At 31.9% G+C, this 24,177-nt stretch overlaps 1 protein-coding gene across 1 annotated transcript in view; it reads left to right on the top strand.

Annotated features, from left to right (window-relative positions):
• LOC145280270 (uncharacterized) overlaps positions 1-24,177 on the top strand; it is a 60,824-nt gene that overhangs the window by 11,578 nt on the left and 25,069 nt on the right. Inside the window, exons 2-4 of the mRNA XM_080132046.1 lie at positions 2,104-2,160; positions 3,270-3,308; positions 5,034-6,882. Coding sequence (XP_079988172.1) covers positions 2,124-2,160; positions 3,270-3,308; positions 5,034-6,882 — 1,925 coding nt within the window. The 5' untranslated portion in view covers positions 2,104-2,123. The remainder of the gene's footprint in view (positions 1-2,103; positions 2,161-3,269; positions 3,309-5,033; positions 6,883-24,177) is intronic.

Raw genomic sequence — 24,177 nt, 5'->3', positions numbered from 1 at the left:
CAGGTTGATTGTTTAAAATTGTGATATGTTTGTAGCTAGCATGGAATAGCCGTCAGAACTACACTCATATTGAGTAGGAGGAAATATCAACTCCTCCTTCGTGTCTGTCTGACAGAGGAAACAGTTCACCCAATCAGTTTTCGCATCGCTACTCAATGGGTTGTCCGCAAACATTTTGCGTATATTGCTGAAGGCCGACGGGCTATTCTTTTACCGCTTTACTGTACAAAACATCAAAGCACATTGAATTAGGCCCAGGCTGCTGTTGCGCTACACCTAGTCCGATCGTTCATCCCATGCGATCTGTACACCTTCCAGGTAACGAAAGCCCGTTACCCTTAGCTCACCTCTCTCGCGCTGACACACCCGGTCAATTCAGGTGTGTATTTCTAACAACTATACTACAACTAACTACAATTCAAGTTGAGAAACATAAGGGGCCAATTAGATAGCATTTCGGATACTTATAGATACTACTGTCTAAAGTTAGTTTGCCACCACAACAGTTAGTAACTATAACCACAGTTAGTACACTACAAGCCGATGCTGAACCCCATCCTGAGTTTCACAGCAGTTATGTCACTAGTGTGCCCTGGTTGTGCTTTGGCATCACTCTTAAGGCATCACAAGCCAAAAGCTTTAATATTAAGCTACATTAGTGTAACAAAAAAATCACCACAGACTCGGCACAAAGCATAGAAAGAGGCAACGTTACAGTTGAAAACATCACCACATACAGTAATCTATCAGCCGTCATTTGGAAAATGGTGGCCATATTGAAAATTTCAAGGCATAATTGGCTTAATTACATGAGAATACATTCATTTCATTTTTGCACCATAAAGAAATTGTGTTAATCGGAGTTCCTCTTCAAGACTTGAAATTTGTCTGCTTCTGCAGCCATCTTGAAAACTGGCAGCCATCTTGAATTTTCTGATGGCTAACGTTCTTTTCTTAAAATGTATGTCCTGAAAGTCATTCGTGCCAATTTCAGTGCTTGTATCGCTAAGTGAAAGATTCTTATGGAATATTCAGATAACCTGCCCCAGTAGTAGGTGCCCCTCTGATCGATTTCTCCTGAAAGAAAATAACTCAAGTTAACCTGATAGCTAAGTTATAAATCTCATAGACAATAAATAAAACAACCCAATCGTCTGTTTCTTGTTTTTAATAAAATTATATTATCAAATAAAACTTCTAAACTACAATGTTCTGTATTATACAGTGGAATTAAATTCCGAATACATTTGTTCAACAACACAATTATTTACAGTTGAATGTAACAGTTTTAAAATAAGAAAAATCTATCTGCGACGAACGATTTTGTTGTTTTTCTCTTTCTTTTAATAGTGGTGGTCAGTGAGAGTGTGGTAATAAAACTGAAATGTACGCATAGATTTATGAAATATAATAATTTGTAAACATAATACGCGCATAGTTCAATGGAATATAATAATTTCGAAACAAGAGGAAATGTACGCATAGCTTTATGAAATATAATTATTTGTAAACGAAGGTAAACTGTACGCATAGTTTTATCAACTATAATAATTTGTAAAAGAGATTGAAATGTACACATATCTTTGTGAACTATAATAATTTATAAACATTGTTAAATATAATAATTTGTAAACATCGTGAAATATAATAATGTTAACAAAAACAAAATGCACGCATATTTTTGTGAAATATAATAATTTTTAAATAAGACTAAAATTCACTCATAGTTGTGTGAAATTTTATATTTAAAAAAAATTAAAATGTATGCATAATTTTTTAAAATCTAAAACTTGGTAGCAAGGCCAAAATATAAGCATAGTTTTGTGAAATATAAACAAGACCAAAATATATTAATAGTTTTGGAAATCACGCTTTAGTGAGTGATGTACGTTGTTAGCGTAAGATAGATTTATATAAAGTGCTTCGATATTTTTCTTATGTAAACTGTAAATGTAGCTGAAAATTGAGATTGGTTTATATGTAGTCATTATTATTTTTATTGGTAGCATTACAAATAAGACTTGCGTGTGCGGATCACGCAATTTATATTTGCAAACATTGCATTATTTTCCTTAATAATAACGCTTACTTTTTTTCTAACAGGTCCTTTATAATTGGATCCAATGGCGCACATGCATACGAGCGTCACTTTTATTTTAAGTGAGTTGACTTTAATTTCATTCAAAACAGATTATTTTAAAACGATAAACCACAGCTAAACACTAAAAGAAGAACGAAAGTAGTGTATATTTAAATGTAGCATAAATACGAAGGTCCTTTCAAAAGTAATGCCTTGTATTTTTTATTCAACCTGAATGGAACAGAGGAGATTGAAAATTGTTATGATGCAATGATGAACTGAACATTTCATTTCTCTGTTGCAGATATTGACGTTGCCAGACTCTAAGAAAGCACCCCTGTAATGGGTGTTTGTAAGAACCAGAGATTCATCATTGAATTTTCGGCAAAAATGCATTGAGAATGGTCGTGACTATGTAGAAAAATGTTTAGCAGCACCAAATGTCGCTCTTTTTGTAAATTTTAAACTTTTTGAATCAAAATTTTTAATCCACTCTTTTATTTTTGAACAACTATTGTATAACAAAACGTACATGAATTCCTGGTAAAAGCGCACTGAAAATAGTGATAACTATATGGAAAAATTAATTTTCGAGTACAAACGTTTTAATGGTACAACTCCCGTGTTCATACCTCTGTAACTGGTTAGATTAAAAAGTAGAGACTTTACTTGTGAAACTTACTTTGCAGCTTTAAATGTAATTATTTTTCTGATTTTCTATTTAAAAAATACCTGTTTACTTAAGTGTATTGAATGTCTGCTAACGTAACATAGATAACTTGACAAATTGACAATTCATTGCGATCCTCTAAATTTCAACAATTATAGAGTATATCTGTTTGTATATCTTACTAGTTTGTAGCACGAATAATTTCTTAGAGCAGAATACAGGCTTTGGCAAGATGCACGCAACATTTACTCATTTAAAATTAAGCAAAACTTGATGACATATCCCCAAGAAATCAATAATACAAAACATGTCTTATTAGATAAAAGATAGAAATTATTGTATTGTTTCTATTATTTGATATGAATATTATAAAGTATTTCACAAGAAATGTATACGAAAAAATTGAAAATAAATTTGTGTTACTTTTTAACATTACATTATGTAAAATTTCATGAATGGCTTAATATCTTTAAAAACCGCCTTCTAATTCTTATATAAAATTTCCCTGGTGTATTTCAGTGCTTGTAATCACCTGTTCAGCTGCAGGATTACTTAAAGGTAAGTTAATAAAATAAAACACCTTTGTTATATGCTTTTAATTATCAAAACAAATTTGATTTTAGTACAGTAGACTCTAGCATTTTTTGTACGTCCAAGTCATACCTTAAGTTTAATATTATTAAACAACAAGTCATAATGGTTTTTACATCTACAAATGATGTAATCTTCTCGACGTTAAACTTGTTAATTTTAGAAGTATATTCTCTGTATGTCTTATTGTGTTTATGACTTCACAAGAGCCACGGTTTAACTATGCAACGCAGTGACAGATGACGGTCACATCTTTATTTATTTAAATTCATGGACTATTTTACATCTGTAACCTTAATGTCATTATTGATTTAGGATTACTGTCGTGGTGTATTCTGAAATTGTTTATATCAGGTTCAACTCCAACAGGATATAGCTTTGGCAATTTAATCATTAACAAAATTGAGTAAAGTATGAACCTACAAGTCACCAAGTAAAATATCAAAATTTATTCACTTGGATGTATACGGTTACATTAGTTTTTATGCCCCGATATTTAAAAACGCAGCAAGGATTGATGTGATTTAAACAGACATACAAAACAAACACAAGAACAATTATAGGCTATCATTGTTATCTGCAGGTAAGATGTTTGATTCTCATTAAATAATACTTGTAGAGATCAATAGTAATTTAAGAAAATTAAAATTAATTACTACAACATTTGGTTGATTCCGAATTTCGATATTAACATGCTTGAGGTTTTTTCATGTTCTTTTATTATAATTAATGTCTGCTCTCTGATGAGCAGTTTACCATTTGTTGATACTTGTCTCAGTAGCAGTGGATAAAACATCCGTACGGTAACGAGACAACCTTTTATTATATCTCACTATTCTGACATGCTAATGTGTATAACAAAAGTACCCGAATTGGTTAATCAACGTACGGAGTAAAAATCAACTTAGACAGAGTGTTATAGCAGTATAAAGATTTGTAAAATTATTACTTGAAATAGTTCACTCTATCTAAATGTATATAAAGTTGAACCAATGTTGTTTTGGTCAACGGTCATCAATCTCGCCAGATCCAAAATAGGAATCCAAAATATTCTACTTTGCACTTATTATTCATATTTTAAATGCAGTTTGTGAATGAAACAGTTTTTTATGATCACTCAGGAAACATAAAATATAATGCATTCTTTGGCTTTTTGGACTAGGACCAACGTGTATTATCTGTTCTTATTAAATCCTTCCATATTGAGTCAATTTAAATTTTAATCCTAATCCAGAGAACACCTTTTGGGGATCTAATTTTTATCAGATTATATCTAACGATATTTTATCTAAATTAAGTGAGAAGGCAAGTAAAATAGGGACATAAAATTTGAAGTATATGATATACAGATTTTTAATAAAACTCGTTTGAGCTTCTCTAATATTTCTTTTATGTAAAACATATAAAATCTATTATCCCTAAACTAAACTTTGAATTTCTCAAATTCCCTGTTTCATTAGTCATGGTGACGTTTAATTACACTAGTGCACATATGGTATTTGGTTTAAGATCATAATAAATACTCATCTCTGACATAATTTACATGGTGAAAAGTTAGCAGTTATTCTTCAATAAATTATAACGAAATGAAATTTTGTTGTGATAATTTTAATTTTTATATTTCAATGTGCACATATTCTCAATCGTAATATTTTAATGTACACATTTAAAAATAATTTTATTTTTTTTCAGACCTCCGCAAGGGCGGCTTTGGCAGTTCTCACTGGCATCACAACCCTTTATTCCATACACACTTTAACAAATTGGCGAATGGGTTTCGTAGCCAAGACTATAATCTTGGTAAAATGGAAAATTCTCTCGGTGGTTACAAAATGTATGCTTCTTATTATCCAACCGATGTATCGATGTGGCAGCTTTATCAAAGGTTTTACTACCCATCATTTCATTATGGAACAGGAGATGATAGACAGCGCTATCGATTAAGACCACTAATGAAAAGCATGCCACAACAAGTGGGACCGAACTTTGGGGCAAACTACAATAATTACAATTCTTACAAAATCAGTCCGGGTTCCTTAAGAGCAAAATACCCAGCAGGTTACAATCAACCTTATTACTTAGGTTCAATGTCAGAAAGAACACAACATCCAATGGAATTGAACTTTAAAGGAAACTTCATCCCTTCTACAATGAATCAGATTTCTACAAGAGGATATTTCCCGGGAGCTTACAATCGAGATGGCATTTATAATCAACGTAACCATATACAATTAATGTCACAAAGAACAGAACCTCCAATAATATGGAACTTCGCAGGAAACTACATTAATTCTATTTCTTCTACAATGAGTCAAGTCACTCCAAGAGAAAACTATCACCGTAATGCATTAGGTCCAATGCCGGGGAGTGAACGACGACCAGTGGGATGGAATTTTGGCGGAAACTATAATAACCCCATACTTTTCACAATGAGTAAGATTTCTCCAAGATCAAACTATCCGACAGTACCAGGGAGCAGACAACGTCCGGTAGGATGGATTTTCAGAGGAATCGTTTTAAACCCTATTTATTCATTAACGCGACCGGATTATTCGGAAGATAGATCAGCAGATGACAATAGAGGAGGAAAACCCTTCGATACAATTTCACGGTTTCCCCCACATCCAGTTGGATGGCCTTTTGGCGGAATTTACAAAAGTTACGGCGAACATATTTTCCATTTCCCTGTACGATATTATGGACACAATTTAGGAAGCTCGTTAGTTTTAGCATATGGATTTCTGTATCCGAAAAGTCCAGCTGTAAATTATATTAATCATAATTTTCATTATAGTATTGGTCTAGATTGTTCTGTAATTCCCTGTCCCATTCAATCCCATGGTGTCAGCTCTCCATTAATTAAAAGTGGACATGGTTTTGGCTTTCATGATGGTCAATCAGTCAGCCCTGTTTCTCATACAAATACTCCTCTAACTACTTATGGTGGTTTAGGTTATAGAAGTCGACAGGAAAATTCTGGCACACACCACCTTGATCCTGGTTCTCCAGGTATTCATTCATATGCTCTCATTCAGCCAATAATATTATATTTAGGAAACCTCAATAATGGAAATAACGAAAATTTTCCAGTTTCAACATCATTAAATCACAACATTCAGAATATGCCAAATGCTAGAGACGCTGGGGAAAGTAATCTGAAAGGCGGACTGGATTTTAGTGGACATAGAAATTACCCAACTGGAGATTCTTTTAACATAATTATTGGTGAAATACATCCCACTATAGGTTCTAATATGTTAAGTCCTAGTTACAGAACAATACATCCCGTCAGCCAATCTGTAAACCACGGATCATATGTAACCCCAGATTCTTTTGCTTATCAACGATTGGCCACAAGAGGTAGAGTTGATGGATATGAACGTTTTAATCCAACTAATTATCCAACCGGACCTTTTGACCAGCATATCAAATCTCCAGATTCCTATACACGGTTACACTTTGGTGGTATTATTGAGAAATATAGTATCCAATTACCTCTGAGTGTCATCTACATTTATCCCAAACCTGAATTATACAAAGCGCGGGGATATGATTTCTTATAAATTTCTACAAAGTGTATAAACAGGTGAGCGGCAATACGTATTTAAAGTAAAATTATTTCTTTCTTGTGCATATACATTTTTAAAATAAATATGAAGGTTAGTTCTAATTCCGCAATTTTTTTCTCAAAACAAGTTTAATAAAATTCGAACGAATAAGGCATGCCTACGTTTAATACGATATTTAAAACAATTATTATAAGATTCAGTAACGTAACATTTAAATTGTTTTGACGATTTTGATCATAATATCTAATGGATATCAGTATTGTATATTCATAATATATTGCATTTCCAAATATACCTTAAAGAGAAAATATAATATACTTTGCTTTTAAGATTGTATAAATATCATATTAAGTATTATAAAAATAACGTTGAAAATATATGGTATTTATAGTTATATTTATAAACATTTGAATAAATGTATAATATTTGTACATAAGAAAATGGAAAAAGTTAAAAGTAAATACTGAGCACTTCTATGATGATTTAGTATAATTTGGCTCGCATTTTAATCACTTATAAAATGTATTAATTTAAATCATTTCAATATGCTTTAACTCTTTTTAATAAAGCTGTTTAGTGTATATGTTGAAAACGGCGTCTCACAGTCACATGTTGTTATTAAAATGTGACATTTTATTGTTATTTCATATATTTAAATTATACTTGCAACAATAAATACTCACTTATCTGACAGTGAACTTGCAAACTCAATAATAATATGTTTCATATTCCAGTAGAAAAAAAAGCGTAATGGTGTCAATTGATAATGGCGTCAAATCGTAATCTATTCCATTTTCTCTCTACAGTGTGGAACGATAAAATTGTCACCGAAAAGAAAACAACACTACAGTTTTATTTTTTAACCTTTATTGAAAAGATAAATTCAGTTAACTTGATAATGTAGCAGAGATGACATCTATTCAATGTAGCCGCCTTCAGCCACAGTCGCCGCCTCGATGCAGGTCGGGAACTGGGAGCATGCCTTTTCCACAAGCGCTGGCTAGAGTTTGGCGAATAATCGGCGGGTGGCGGCGATCAGGCTAGCTTTGGTGTTGTGGGAAGTCATGTTGCTGATGTTCTCGAGGTATTACCAGCGGCTTCAGGTTGGGAGAGGAGAGGGCAGCGAAACAAAGTCGTAACACATATACAGGTCTCTTTGAACTTGCGGGTCGGCGCCGAGTCTTGCTGCCACACCCAGGGTCTGCCAGTAGCTACCTGATTACACCAGGGGCCCACCATCCTCTTCAGCACATCAAGGTACACATTGGCTAGTACTTTCAAGTTGACTTCGAATATGTGAGCTAGCATTATGTGACCTTCACTTGAAACCACACCAAAGACCATAACCGTGGCCGGAAACTTCATGGGACTGTGCTCCCAAACCTTGAACTTAGATTGCGTCACTTTCAGACATGATAGAACGCTATTAACGCTCTTAGGATTTGTACACAACTGGCAAACTAGAAGATGGTCTGCAAAAAAATATAAAAAAAACCGTTTTCATGAAGCAGAAGTGGAATCATGTTTTTCTAGGGCGACAATTTTATCGTTTCACTCTGCATTTAGTCTATTTGTCTCTTTCATTCTGTCCTCTTTTTCCTTTTTTCCTTAGTGCATACAGAAGATAATTGTGCGTCAATATAAGCGAGAAAGAGAGAGAGAGAGATAAAAGGAAAGAAAAGAGATAGTGAAAGAGAATTGTATCTATAGATATATTTATAATTATTTTTATACATCAATTTTATATTTATTATTAAAACTTTTCGTTTTTTTTTCAGATCATGGAAAATCTAAAACAACTTCGATTTTTTTTATTTCATGTTACAAAAACATCAGAAATAAATACTTTAACCCAATGTCTTGACTAAATTTCTTGATAAATATTTTGTCCTATAAATTTTACATTCAAACTATCGTGAAAATTAATCACAGTCACTATTTGTGCATGTTATTTTTATTATAGATTTGTCAAGCATAACGAATCAGAAACGTGTAAATTAATAATGAATGAAAACCATGAGTTGTCTAGTGAGGCAAGGCCACTTATTAAAAGCCTAATATCACGTACTACTTGGGTGTGTAACATTATAGCTATGTGCATGCAAAACAACCTATATCATGCTGCATATATATTTATCTACATTATAGAAGTTTAAGAGCAAACACAAAAATAGACAATAAGTTTCAGAAAGTTTTAGAGGAAAACAGGTATAATTTGGATTATTCGGTATCTTGGGTGTTATTCTAAAAATATTTCGATTAATGTACCTTTCAACGTTCATCAGACAGACGCGTGTTGTCGAACTTGAGAATTTTGATGCTGAGGTTGGTGATCCGTACGAAATTTCGAACGTAATATTTTATTAATTATACAGGAGTGTCTTGGTCTCGGTCCGTACGCCATGATGGGCTTAAGTAATTCATAATTGTATTTGCACTGAGGAATAAACCTTCAACTTCTTCAAGAAGTTTGAAGTAATTATTACAAAGCCCTTATATACCTTGCAATACGGATAGAAGTGGTAAGTGATAATTAGTTAAGTTATGATAATAACATGCAAAATGAAAACAGTACTTCGATTAATCCAAATAATACAGAGATTCAGGAGATCACCGAATGTCGTAAGTTGTAATATACAAAGAGAGAATGGATTTTAAGGTTAAACTCCCGTGATGAAAGAAAAAAAAACGCAATTATTTCCGTTTAGTGTAGGATTGTTATATAAATATAAAAAGCCCGCAAGAAAATAAAAAAAATAATCATTGTAATGAAATCTTTCAAGTTCAACTGCTTTAAAAAATGAGTAATAAAAAGTACTACTCTATAAATCATAATGGAAATTTAAATATACCTTTTTGAATGCGTTTTGCTAGTATTTGCTCCAAAATATGCTTATATATTTTATACGGTTGGTCATTTAGCCGGAACAGTGAGTATTCGACGACAAGCACACACATTGAAAGTGTTTTTATATTGAGCATGGAAATACAAGTTTGCAACACGAGAATTCGTGGCAGATTCATCTTCATCAAACCGTTGAGTCCATGGCTGCGCTTTTCCAGTTGTTATTTAAACATTACGCCATTAACATTGATTATAATTGCTATACAAATCAAAATATATGTGTAATCAACTTTTTACCAGTCAAATTAATGATTATGTAATTTCGGTCATCCTGGGAAATGTCGGAAATTCAACTGCTGGTGAAACCACCAGAGGAACAGAAAAGTAGAAAATTAATATTTACATTTCAGGTGTGCATTAATCACATTACATTCTATCAAATTTATTTATCTTATTATTTGGAACTTGCTAACACAGACACCATTATTATATTTAATTTACGACAATATGAACAAAAATCCATTTATTATTTTGAAACTTAAAACAACATATTGTCGCGTTTTATTATACATGGCTCTTGGCAAGAATAGTAAAAAAACAAACAAAAATAAACGAAAAAAAATAACTGAAATGACGTAATAAGTTTCTAATGTGAACAGATGTAGTATATCGTTATAAACTAAATTAAATCAAATCTACAGAATAAATGCTGTGTGGGTTTACATGCATTGTCTTACCTCTACAAAATTAAACAATGAAAACAAATACGTCGTTTTATTTGCGCGTGTCCAACAAATACAATGTTTTCCATCTAATAAATATATATTTATAATCAAACGTTCAATTCGGTATCATTCTATTAAGTAATAATACTGTTTAAAGGCAGAAGGCTAAGTTATATACATGTATTAAGAAAGTGTGAAATCCACATTATATAAACTTACAAATGTCAATTGTGTTTCCTGTTTAAAAAGTTAACATCGAGAATTATGAGTAGAAATATAAATACATGATGATATTTCTGGAACTGTGATGTTGTGATGATTCTCATTTTTCGTATTTTAAGAAGATAATTTCTAGATTACAAGATTGTACGTCATATTACTTTTTATGCCTATTTCTGAAGAGCGTACATACTCGGACAATTTTTATTGAGTGTGAACTCACTACATACCCATCTTTAAAGCACTAATATACGTTTCTTTTTCGTCCACAACGAATACTGATATTAGTTAATATGTCGGATAGAAAGGCGTTTAAAATAAGGATGCACAAGTCTACCCATATACCCCGAGGTTAGCGCCCCATAAAATGAATCCTAGATATAGAGCATGTTCTCCTTCTTTATAAAATGTAAAAACTTATTTTAAAAATAAATTAAAATGTCTGCATCTCTAAGAGGATTTACGTAGAACAAATCACAAAAAGCAATGAACGCGAAGTTTTGTAGTTTTCCAAAATATCATTTATTCTAATTCTTAGAATTAAACTAGACGCCAAATGGTGACCAAATACAACGCTTGATTTTTAGGAAACACAGTTTAATTGACGTTTTTACAATATTCCGTAAATAGTATTATATATATATATATATATATATATATATATATATATATATATATATATATATATATATGTATATATATATATATATATACTTCTGTAATCTTTTTGTATTGTTATTCTTAATAAAAACGTTTTTTATTTATTCAAACAAGAAAATATAACATTGTTATATACGAGTCGTGCAATTGCATTCATCTGCAAAAGATTTAGCATATCTGCATATTCTTTTAAATAATAATTTTAATCAATTCGCTATTAGTTTTTGCGGTTTTCTTATAAAATTATCATCTTGAGTTAACTATTACGTGTAATTCTATTCATGCAGATATTCTACATGATTTATACTTGCGTAATACTTGCGTAAAAATGTAATGGCAAACACCAACCTTGTTCTATATATATTTATGTATGCGTATATATATACTTGTTTAAAAAATTTTGCCTAAGAAACTCCTGTGTCAGTTTTTGGTCTACAGACATGAAACTTAATATACAGGGTATTCGAACCCATGCGAAATTTTATATTTGCGTTTAAGTCGGGAGAAATCGGTGCAAAGTGTGAAAATAAAAAATATGAAATTTTTCAGGTGAAGATCGAAGGACGGCATTACAAGTATGCATGCGTAATGTAATAGCTATTTGTTCATGTTTTAATTTATTGCCTAGCAAAAGCTCAGACTATAAACATCAAAGGAAAAAATAAATCGTAAACTAAACGTTGCGATTCTTGGTGGTAGCGCACGAGTCAATTTTTAAAAACACTTTTTACTATATATTGGGTCCAATATAATATAATAATAAATATGAAATATGTATTAATCAAAATATCATATTTGAGCCTATTTTACGATTGGGCACTGGCAACGCCGGATAACCTGCTAGTATATATATATATATATATATATATATATATATATTTATATAAAATGGGTTAATAAATTCCAACGAAAGAAAGATGTATATTTAAATAAGGGAGTAGTCACCAACAATGTGTATTTTTTAACATTATTTTATTATTCCGTGTCTGGGTTTTTCATTGAGAATTATGTTTGGATCATTGTAATAATGTTTTTAAGTCATTGAAATCGTTTATGCGCGTTTCAGACGGTCTGTGATGCGTCCTGGTCAGAAATTATTTTCAAATAATAAATATATATACATATATATATATACATACATATATATATATATATATATATATATATATATATATATATATATATATATATATATATAAACCAGTACGGTTAACCAATAACCAGTCCTTATCTCAAAAATTCAGAAACGTCACATCCATACATATTAGTATAAAGTTTTTATCGTCACTTTCTTTCTTTATTGATTTCTATATAAGCACCAAATCAATTTGTTGAGCTTTGTGTTATACCGAAAGGTTTCCTCTTAAAGAATTGATCTCATTCTCTTCCTTTTACTTCCCTATATATATATATATATATATATATATATATATATATATATATATATAATATATATATATGTATATATATATATGTATATATATATATATATATTTGTCCGAAATATTAGCATGTCTAGTATTGCAACCATGCAAATTTGTTTATATTAATAAAAATATATCTCGCTCCCCTTTTTATTAATACCTTTGTTAAATTCATTAGTTATTTAACTTGAATACCTTTATCCTGGTGTCATAGGAGAACATATTCTCCATTATGATTGGATTAAAAGATATATAAATATTTCTTATAATATATAAATATGTTTATTGATATATTAATTAAAGCATAAAAACGTTTCTAGCATGTCGTTATTCATAAAAAATCAATAATAATCGGCGTCTATAAATATAAAAAGACGTAGAACGCCTTTTTGTTCTTTTTTTGAGTCTCTAGAAGGTTCCAGGAAGTTCCTTTTAAAACTCATATAAAAGAAACGCTATTGGTGGGTAAAGTCAGTTCGTGACATATTTTGGGATGCAAAACAGAGGCAACCAACGTCCGAATTCCGGCTTTTTCATAAGGCCGTAAAAACAAAAACCTCACTGAAGAAAACTGGCTGTCTGGATTCTGGTAAAGTTTTTATTTATTCTTTGAGTTTGTTGACCGAAGCACATATACATATAAAGCAAACCATTTCAAAACACAATACATTAAGAATTACGATCTTTATGATCTAAGAGAGACAATTTATTTGCGAGTTGTCGCCCTTCAAATATGGTAATCTTTTCTTTTGTTTTTCTTGTTAATTTATTTTTTAATAAATTTCTTTTTCGTTAAATCTTTTTCTTTTGTTTTAATTTATTACATGTGGGTGCTGATAAATCCCTCGACCATACGAGCTATGATCGGCACACATATGTAATAAATGGGGGCTCGTAAAAACAAACAAAAAAATCCATTTAGTCAACAATCTTCAAATAAATATATATAAAAAAGGAAAATTTATACCAAACTAATAATAAAAAGATTCGTTCTTTCTTTCTTTACTGAGATAATGACATAATATTTATTATTAGCTGTGCGCTATTAAAAAAAATTATATATATATATACATTGGTCTAACGATAGTTCAAAAAATAAATAGATAAAACAAAATATATGCATATATATATAATATATATATTCAAAATATATACATATATATATATAAATTTATAAAAAAAAAAAATAATAATAATAAAAAATTGATTTGCTTACGTAATTTCAGATAAATAACAAAGTAAATAACATTTGAAAATATTTCAAATATAAAAATAAAACAATCTGGCCACAAAGACGCTCGCCTTCATAAAAAAATTAAAATGTCTACTGAATGACATTGTACTATTTTATAAACAAATGCAAGGGAGATAACTATATTATCAAAATAAAAAAAATAAATAAAAATTTTTCACCGTGTCAAACAAATGCACAAAAAAAATTTTTTTTAATTAAAAATAAAATTAATAAACAATATAACATATAGATATATGTTAAATTTATATCGAAGTGATTACGTAATTTAAAAAATAAATAAAATAAAAATAAAAAAATTAAATAAAATAAAAACAGACAAAAATACTATCGGAAACTCAGACGCTTTCAAATTTTTTTTCCAACATAATCTAACGGAAATAACTACATTATTCAAAATAGTTGTTAATATAAGGAAACAGCGTTCCATATTCGGTTAAAAAAATTAATTAAATATAAAATATTAAATTATAACATAAAATGCCTTTCTCGGTAGAAAAAATTTTAGGTTCCAAAACAATAAAAGAAGCCTTCTTTAAGTTAAAAAATCCGAACTATTAGATATCGCTGATTATTTCGAATTGGATATAAATCCGAATATGAATAAAGCTGAAATGGAAAATATAATCGAGGCAAAACTCATAGAAATACATTTGTTAGACCCTCATAGTTAAAAAATACAGGACAGTACTCTACGGTTACAATTAGAAGTTAAAAAATTAGAAATAGAAAGTAATGAAAGAATGGAATTGCAAAGAATAGAATAAGAAAAAATTAAGCTGGAATTGCAATCCAGAAACATAAATTCCTCACCAATAAATTCATCCTTCGACGTAGGACGATATATAAAACTCGTACCACATTTTAATGAAGCAAGAGTAGAGAAATATTTCCCTCATTTTGAAAAAATAGCAACAACGTTAGGATGGCCGTATGAAAATTGGCCAGCACTTTTACAATCAGGACTAAGGGGACGAGCTGCCGATATATATTCTGCATTTGACAACGAGGATTCCTAAGATTATGAAACTATTAAAACTGTCATACTAAATGCGTACGAATTGATTCCGGAAGAGTAAAAAATTTGAAAATCAAACTTTCGTTGAATTCGCCAGACAAAAAACGGACTTATTACATCGATGGCTTAGAGCAAAACAGGTAAATGGCGACTTTGAGAAATTAACACAACTAATATTATTAGAGGAATTTAGCTGATGTGTCGACAAAGACACACAATTGTACCTAGACGAAAAAGATATTACAAACATAAATGACGCTGCGATACTCGCAGATACTCATAAGGTAACTTTACGAAAACGTTACGAAAAAGCAAACCTGTCCCATAAGCATTTAGATGGTTACTCTTATAATAAATCCTCATTAAGGTCTCAAACTCATAATTTTTCTCGCAAAAATAACATTCATAACAGACAAAACCCTTTCCCAACTGATTCTATAGTTAAATGTACTTACTGTGGTAGACGCAATCACCTGATATCTGAATGCAGAAACAGAAAAAGAGATAACGAGTCCAATATAAACTACAAACCCCACGCATTCGCAAACACAAGAAAAATCAATTCTTTTCCTCACTTATCTCTCCAGAGTTCAAATGAATTTAAAAATAATACAAATTCGATCGTGCAAACTTATAAACCATTCTTATCCGATAGCTGCGTTTCCACAGGTGACAATAAAAACACTACTCCTATACAAATCCTAAGAGACACAGGGGCGTCCCAAACACTTTTACAAAAAGACATTTTACATCTATCCAATTCTACCTTCACGGGAGAATACGTCCTATTACAAGGTATCGACTTAAATTCTACAAAAATACCTCTACATAAAATATATTTACAATCTAGCTACATAAACGGTTTTGTTGTAGTTGGGGTTCTTCCCACCATACCAGTAAGAGGTGTCTCCTTAATCTTAGGGAATGATCTAGCAAACGGTAAAGTTATAACAAATCCGATTATTACAGATAATATAGATTTAACAGACACAAATGAAGAAAATAAACAACTGCTAGAAAACCACAACACTTCCTTACAAGACACTTTATTAAAATTAAACGAAACATTTATAGCGCACGACCTAGAAAATTTAAATAATAAAAATAAACATTTAGATATTAGCACTGTACGTAATGGAAACACCACAGGAGAAATACAAAATAATCTTATAAAAGAACAATTAGCGCAAGAAAACTTACAAAATTCTCAGGCTAGAATGAAAACTAGATACGATAAAAACAGTAAACACCGTAATTTCCAAATAGGAGATAAAGTACTAGTATTCTTACCAATTCCATCTAATTGTTTACAGGCAAAATATTTTGGACTATATGTCATAAAAGAAAAAATGAATGATATAAATTACATTATACACACCCCAGATAGGAGAAAGAAAAATAGGTTATGCCACATCAACATGCTAAAACCTTACATAAGTAGAAATGCTACAGCAACAACACGGCCAGTTTTTACTTTGAAAACTATTTCAGATATTAACACAAGCAAAACACCTTCGGACACTGAAAAAACTTTTCTTAAAGAAAAAGAAATAGGTCATTTGAAATCCTACACAATCTAAACAACAAACTTATACATTTATCTTATGAAAACAGAAAAGATGTATGTGCTTTGGTCAATAGATTCAAAGATCTTTTTCCAGATGTTCCTAGGAAAACTACATCATCAATACATAATGTCGTCGTGGGCAATGCAAAGCCCATAAAACAACATTTCTACCGACTAAATCCCATCAAGCTCCAAAGTCTGAGAAAAGAAATTAAATATATGCTGGAAAACGACATTATAGAACCAAGCAACAGTGAGTGGAGTTCACCATGCATCCTCGTGCCTAAACCCGATGGAAGTTACTGATTTGTTACAGACTTTCGTAAAGTCAATGAAATCAGCAGGACTGATGCTTATCCAATTCCTAGAATTGCTGATTGTATAGATTCAATTGGAAAATCAAAATATGTCAGCAAGTTTGACTTGATGAAAGGTTATTGGCAAGTACCTTTAACCAATGAAGCCAAACATGTTTCCGCATTCGTCACACCAGATGGTTTGTACCAATACAAGGTTATGCCGTTCGGAATGAAAAATGCACCAGCAACTTTTCAAAGAATGATGCATTCCATATTACAGGATCTTGCCGGATGTGAGGTTTATATCGACGATGTGATCGTTCAAAACAATACATGGGAGGAACATTTAAAAATTTTAACCCATTTTTTCAGAAAATTACAAACTAACAACCTGTGTATTAATCTCAACAAAACTGATTTCTGCCAGGCAAAAGTCGAATACTTGAGGCATATTGTGGGTCAGGGACAAGTGAAACCCATCTCAGCAAAAGTGGACGCTATTAAAAAATGCCCTGCCCCAACCAATAAAAAAACAACTTATGAGATTTCTAGGTATGGCAGGATTTTATAGGAGATTCTGCAAAAACTTTTCCACAATAGCAAGTCCACTCACCAATCTTTTAAAAAAGGCTACAAAATATAATTGGACTGATTCCTGCCATAATGCTTTCAATAAGATAAAATCAACTCTTATTGAAAGTCCAGCCTTATCAACACCGGATTTCACCAAACAATTTAAATTACAGGTTGATGCCAGTGATGTGGGTATGGGTGGAATTCTCACTCAAGAAGATGAGCATGGCTTTGAAAAAGCTATTGGTTATTTTTCAAAAAAATTCAATGTCTACCAAAAAAATTATTCCACCATTGAAAAAGAGTGCTTGGCCTTACTATCAGCTATACAGCATTTTGACTTTTACATTAATGTGACTGTGCAGCCTATTTTAGTTCGCACTGATCACAACCCACTGGCTTTCCTAAACAAAATGATTAATAAGAACCAAAGACTAACGAGATGGACTCTTCTTTTACAAGAGTACAATATTATAATCGAACATATAAAAGGTAGCGACAACATTATCGCCGATGCTCTATCTAGAGCATAACCTTATTTCTTTTCACACAAAAAACCATTAAAAAATAAAATAAATTCACACACTCAAGTATTACATATCTAACACAAAATTTATACAAATTAACAAACTGTACAAATACATATTCATATATTGTAATACTATTATCCATATTTCTCACTTACAAAAAGAAGAAGAACAAACATTGACTAAAAACGTTCAGTACCTTGCATATTTATTGATATTGACATTTTCTTTGTTTGCTTTCACATTCATTTTTCCAGGTACAGACCATAGCCAGCCTTGTGAAATTAAAAGTTTTGATATCTAGATATCAAAACTTTTACATTGAAGGGGGGAGTGTCATAGGAGAACATATTCTCTCCTATGATTGGATTAAGAGATATATAAATATTTCTTATAATATATAAATATGTTTATTGATATATTAATTAAAGCATAAAAACGTTTCTAGAATGTCGTTATTCATAAAAAATCAATAATAATCGGCGTCTATAAATATAAAAAGACGTAGAACGCCTTTTTGTTCTTTTTTTGAGTCTCTAGAAGGTTCCAGGAAGTTCCTTTTAAAACTCATATAAAAGAAACGCTATTGGTGGGTAAAGTCAGTTCGTGACATATTTTGGGATGCAAAACAGAGGCAACCAACGTCCGAATTCCGGCTTCCTCATAAGGCCGTAAAAACAAAAACCTCACTGAAGAAAACTGGCTGTCTGGATTCTGGTAAAGTTTTTATTTATTCTTTGAGTTTATTGACCGAAGCACATATACATATAAAGCAAACCATTTCAAAACACAATACATTAAGAATTACGATCTTTCTGATTTAAGGGAGACAATTTATTAGCGAGTTGTCGCCCTTCAAATATGGTAATCTTTTCTTTTGTTTTTCTTGTTAATTTATTTTTTAATAAATTTCTTTTTCGTTAAATCTTTTTCTTTTGTTTTAATTTATTACATGTGGGTGCTGATAAATCCCTCGACCATACGAGCTATGATCGGCACACATATGTAATACCTGGTATATCTATACATCTATAAAAATGAGACATTTTGAATAAGAGAGGATATTTCTCAATATATATACTCAAAGAATATTTGATCTACAGATTTGAAATTTGGTATTCAGAATAATCTGACGTGTCGAAAACTTTTTAATCGTATTTATTCCGGAAAAAGCCTGCTAATGTTTAAAAATAAAAAAAGAAATTGGTGCGTCGGGGTCATCAGACTTTATCAGTTGTCAACCGTTTCACCAATGTGTATTCGCAAATCGTTCTCATCACATATTTTAAAGAATAAGTAGATTTTGAAAAAACACTTTTGACATGTTGTGTCCGGATGGCCTAATGATTATTGTACTTGGCTTGCTGTCCGTCGGTTTTGGTTTCAATTTTAGCTCGAGCATATTTTTCTTTTACTTACATAATATTCACATGCACATATCTCAGTTTCTGAATGAATTGAAATATAATATTATACGTATTTTATCACCGGGCCACGCCGGGCGGCCTGTTAATATATATATATATATATATATATATATATATATATATATATATATATATATATATATATATATATATATTATTTAGGAACCTTTTTATAATATGATAGTTTTTTTTTACTAATCTGTAATTTCACATAACAATTTAATAAACAGCATATTACAGTAAAAATTCAATTTAACTTTAAAATCTATCTAAAAATAGCATGATTCAGAAACTGCTGAAGTACTAAAAAAGTAGAAAAAGTAAACATATCCAACCCAAAATATTATCAACTAAATTAACACAACAGCGATCACCACCACCACCACCACCACCACCACCACCACCACCACCACCAACAACAACAACAACAACAACGGAAAAACAAAGTTGAAAAGTGCAATAGATTAAACATACAAATAATGCCTAGAAATATATCCAATTCAGAGATATATTTGATCCGGTTTATTACCAAAATTATTATTTTTTGCGTAAATATAATTCATGCCGTCAAGTAAAAGTTATAATTATCTGTTGCATCAATATTAAAGATCTTTCTTATTTTTGTTTCTCTTTGTTGGTACAGTTTTTAAAGAAAGCTAATTCTGTTTTTAAATGGAAGTAAGCTTTACTTATTTAAAAGATTTCGGCTTTAGCAAATAATTAAAAACATAATAAACTTTAAATAATATTCCTAAATAGAATAATTAAAACAATTCTATTACTATAAACCGTAAATAACATAAAATTAATTATTAAAATAATTTTTGTTAAAAGTAATATGTAAATGAGGTTTCTACTATAATGTACATTTATTTTAAATAAATAGCATCTGTCTATCTGTCAGCCATATTGTTTTCTGTTTTAGAAAACAGAAAACATGGCTGACGAGAGTCAAACATTATTTACCAGTAACTGGTCGCCCTTATGTTAGGCTGGAACCCGACGGTGTCAATGTTTTACTGACCTTCTGTACAATTTTAAATATATATATATATATATATATATATATATATATATATATATATATATTGAGAGAAAGAGAAATGATGATGAAATAAAATTATTAAAATCTGTTACGAAAATTAATTTATGAAATTGTGTACCTTTTGTATATATTAATATAATTGTAGGCAAACAAACATACAAGAATACGACCTTATTATATATGCATATATACCTACTAACTGTACGCTTCCACGCGTTGCCATGGCTCCATTTGGTGAAATGGAAAAAAATCCACAAAAAGAGAAAATGGGATACTCAGTTACAATTGTCAACATGAAAAACAGTGGGTGTGTTGATGTAAGCCATACAATTGTAAAGATTGCCCTGAACTTTGCTGATGATGATTGCAAACGACAATGGAATTTGGAATTGAAATCTCCTAAATTGAAATGGCGTATCTGGTGGAATCATAGGGATGCGTGGAATGAGGGCATCACCTTTGAATGGCCCTGTCAAGATTGTTGCTTTCATTATGTTGTTCATTAAGATTTTACTACAAATTCAGTGCCATTGCAAATTTTGGGTCGGTGTATATTTACCAACATGAAAATTTCTCCGTCAACTTCCAATTACAGTTCATGCGTTTGCATCCCTCTCAAATCTAGATAATTCAAAATTTTGTTGGCTAATTAACCGCTTCGTCTTCTATCTGAACAGTGTCGACGGACTTGTATAGGGACCCGGCACTATTTTTCGGACACTTTAGTATTCGACTTTCCGAGTACCATAGAAATTCCTTCACTAGAACAGCATAAACATATAAGACAAAACCTGTAATAAAAATGTAAAATCGATTAGGTAAGGAAAAATATTTGATTTTCATCATTTTTTACAAAACACACGTGACATTATTTTTCGAACATCGTTGAAAAGCTGTTAATAGTCTGTAATATCACCTTTCTTCTCAATAACTTTCATCAATCTCTCTTCATAATGATCAAACATATGCACAATAACATCTCAACGTGTTTCTATTAGTTGTTTTTTGGGATCTAGTATTCGTTTCCATAGATGAGCCTCTTTCGTTATTCATGGCTCCTCATAGACAAGTTGCGCAAGCATTTCCCAAACGTTTTTCATTAAATTTAGATCTGGGCTTTTTGCAGGCCATTCCAAAGTAGCCATATTCACTTTAGCCATCCATTCTTTCATGAGGTTTGACACATATATGCTGCAATAGTCTTGCTGTTGAATGAAATCATTCCCCATTTCTCTTTTTATCTTTGGTAGGGTTTTCTTGTCCAGTAACTGTTTGTAGCTTTCGCTGTTCTGTCGTCCTTTCAGCGACTCTAACCATATATTTCCATTAGCAAAGATCATACCCCAAACCATAACTCCTTCTCCTCCCATCTGTCGTTTGTTCAGTACAACAGGCTCACCTCTTCTCAACCAAGTACACCATCCATCGGGTCTATCAACCTTGAAACTCTTATCATCAGTAAATATAACCGTCTTAAAGTCAACATGCTTTGACAACCACCTTTTAGCACACTCCAGTCTTGCTCCTTTGTGTTTCTTTGTTAGTGTACTTTTTTCTAAGCCTTTGCATATTTAAAACCAACTCTATGCAGCGTTCTTTATGCTGTTCCGACGTTTACAACCAATTCATATTTTTTCCTTCACTTTTCTTGCTGTAACTTTTTCTCCAGAAGTCAAAAGTCGTGGTACAGTCCTCTTCATTCTCCTTTCAGTCCTCTTGCCAAGTGATCTTTTCCGCTCGAATTTTGTCTTCAGCATGTATTCGACTGTTTATTTCGACAACTTCGTATCCATTGCCATCCTTCTGATGCTGAGGCTATCTTCCCGCTTCTTCTGTGCCAAACAAACTGCTTCTTTTGAATGCATTTTAGCTCATTAAACTTAATTGTTTTAACAGTAGAATAGAACAGATAATTGATTCTAATGATGACAGCTAAGTGTACAAGCAGAAAATTTGCATACAGCAATATATACATGAACATAGCTCTTAATAAAAGAGGATTTTTGTCATGTCCGAAAAAATAGTATCGCACTGTAACGCACGCGTCACGCGCATCACGTTGTAACGGGACATCTCACGCGCATCACGTTGTAACGAGACGATGTCCCGGGCCTGCGTCGTCTAGTGGTGGACCCCTCCAGCGTGACCAGTCTCGCACTGGTCCCTGGAAAACATACCTCTGCTGCTCAAGGCACGTTAAACGTGCATGACCCCAAGTCCGTGTGGCAACATTGTCCTCTTCGGCCGTCACTCTGGTTTTATGTCTGGGTCTTCGTCGTCTGGCGTCAGGGCATACCTGAAATAAACTGCATCTTCACTTATGCCGGCAATCGAAAAACAAAGAAAAAACTCTGAGGTCATTTTCGTTTAAACCAAATAAAATAGTTATTTGCAATCATTCTACATTTGTTTAAAGTCGTGTTTTCGTTATCCGCGCTTCGTGATGCAGGTTGTATATTTGAGATATCAGGTTAATTCTCTAGCTAAGAACAAGAACTTTTCAAGTTAGTCCTTAATGAGATTTCTGCCCCTGCCTCTCACCCCAGGCGGGGCGAGAGCCGATGTGTACGCTTCGCTCGCTAGCCAAAGACTGCCAAAACCCTTCTATATCTCCTTTTTCGAGTAGGCGATCGTTGTTTATATCAAAAGCATCTTCCTTCCTTTTCTCCATTATCTTCTATTCCCCCCTCTTTCTTCTCTTGTGAATTTCTTTTTCTATCCCTCTATTTTCTTATACTTTTCCCTTTCTCTATTGTTTTGTGAACATATCTGTCAAACTAGCTTGGTGGTCTCTTGAGTTAAAACACCACGGGTCCCCGATTTCCGAGCAGACATTTTGGAGCCCAATTCTCGAGACTGTCCGAATCAATTAAAAACTCATTCTCACCAGATCCAACTATAAAAATAATCTCCTTTTTTTCCGCCATTAAAACAGATATGTCTCCCGAGGATCTCATAAACGCTTGTCTTAATCTTTGACACAGTATCAGCACGCCCCCCCCGGCCATAAGCATTCTTATCTTCACCTAGCTGAACGGGACACCCGGCATCGTCCGGTGTCCCGTCACAGCGCAAGTTTTCGCTAAAAGCGGAAACTTGCACGATACTATTTAGAAAATAGTATGAAAACTTTGCGCGATACTTTTAGAAAATAGTATCGCGCAAGTTTTCGCTTTTAGCGAAAATTTGCGCGATACTATTTTTTCGGACACGACAAAAGATTATATTTTATTATTGTATCATAAAAAAGCTAAAATTATTAAAGCCAAAATTAAAAAAAATGATTACAGTAGTGGTGGATTTTCACTCCCCAACTACGTACTTCAAAAAGTTCTTTTTTCAAAGTATCCGAAAAATATTTTCGAGCCCCTGTATGTGACTACCTCATTTGGAATGTTTTGTTTAATAATATCGCTAAGTTCGTTCAGCCAACTGGAATTTTTATAATTAATTTGAATATCTTAAAAAAAAACTTTTTTACCAACTCTTCTTTTGATGTAGCAAAAGTTATGAGGAAACGAAATTCACGCTGAACTCGCGCCACCCGGCATTCTTCCGTTCCCAACTTCCAACAATTGATGCAAAAATATATCTGCCCATCGATCGTGCTGTAGGTAGACACGCATATTTTGAGTCAAGTTTTATGTCCTCACATAGCGCCAACAAGTAGAGTATTTTAAGCAAGC

This window comes from Euprymna scolopes, chromosome 1 (assembly GCF_053919585.1).
Source record: "Euprymna scolopes isolate OS-2025 chromosome 1, ASM5391958v1, whole genome shotgun sequence".
In the NCBI taxonomy this organism is placed as follows: Eukaryota; Metazoa; Mollusca; class Cephalopoda; order Sepiida; family Sepiolidae; genus Euprymna; species Euprymna scolopes.
This window is presented reverse-complemented; position numbering and strand designations above follow the sequence as displayed.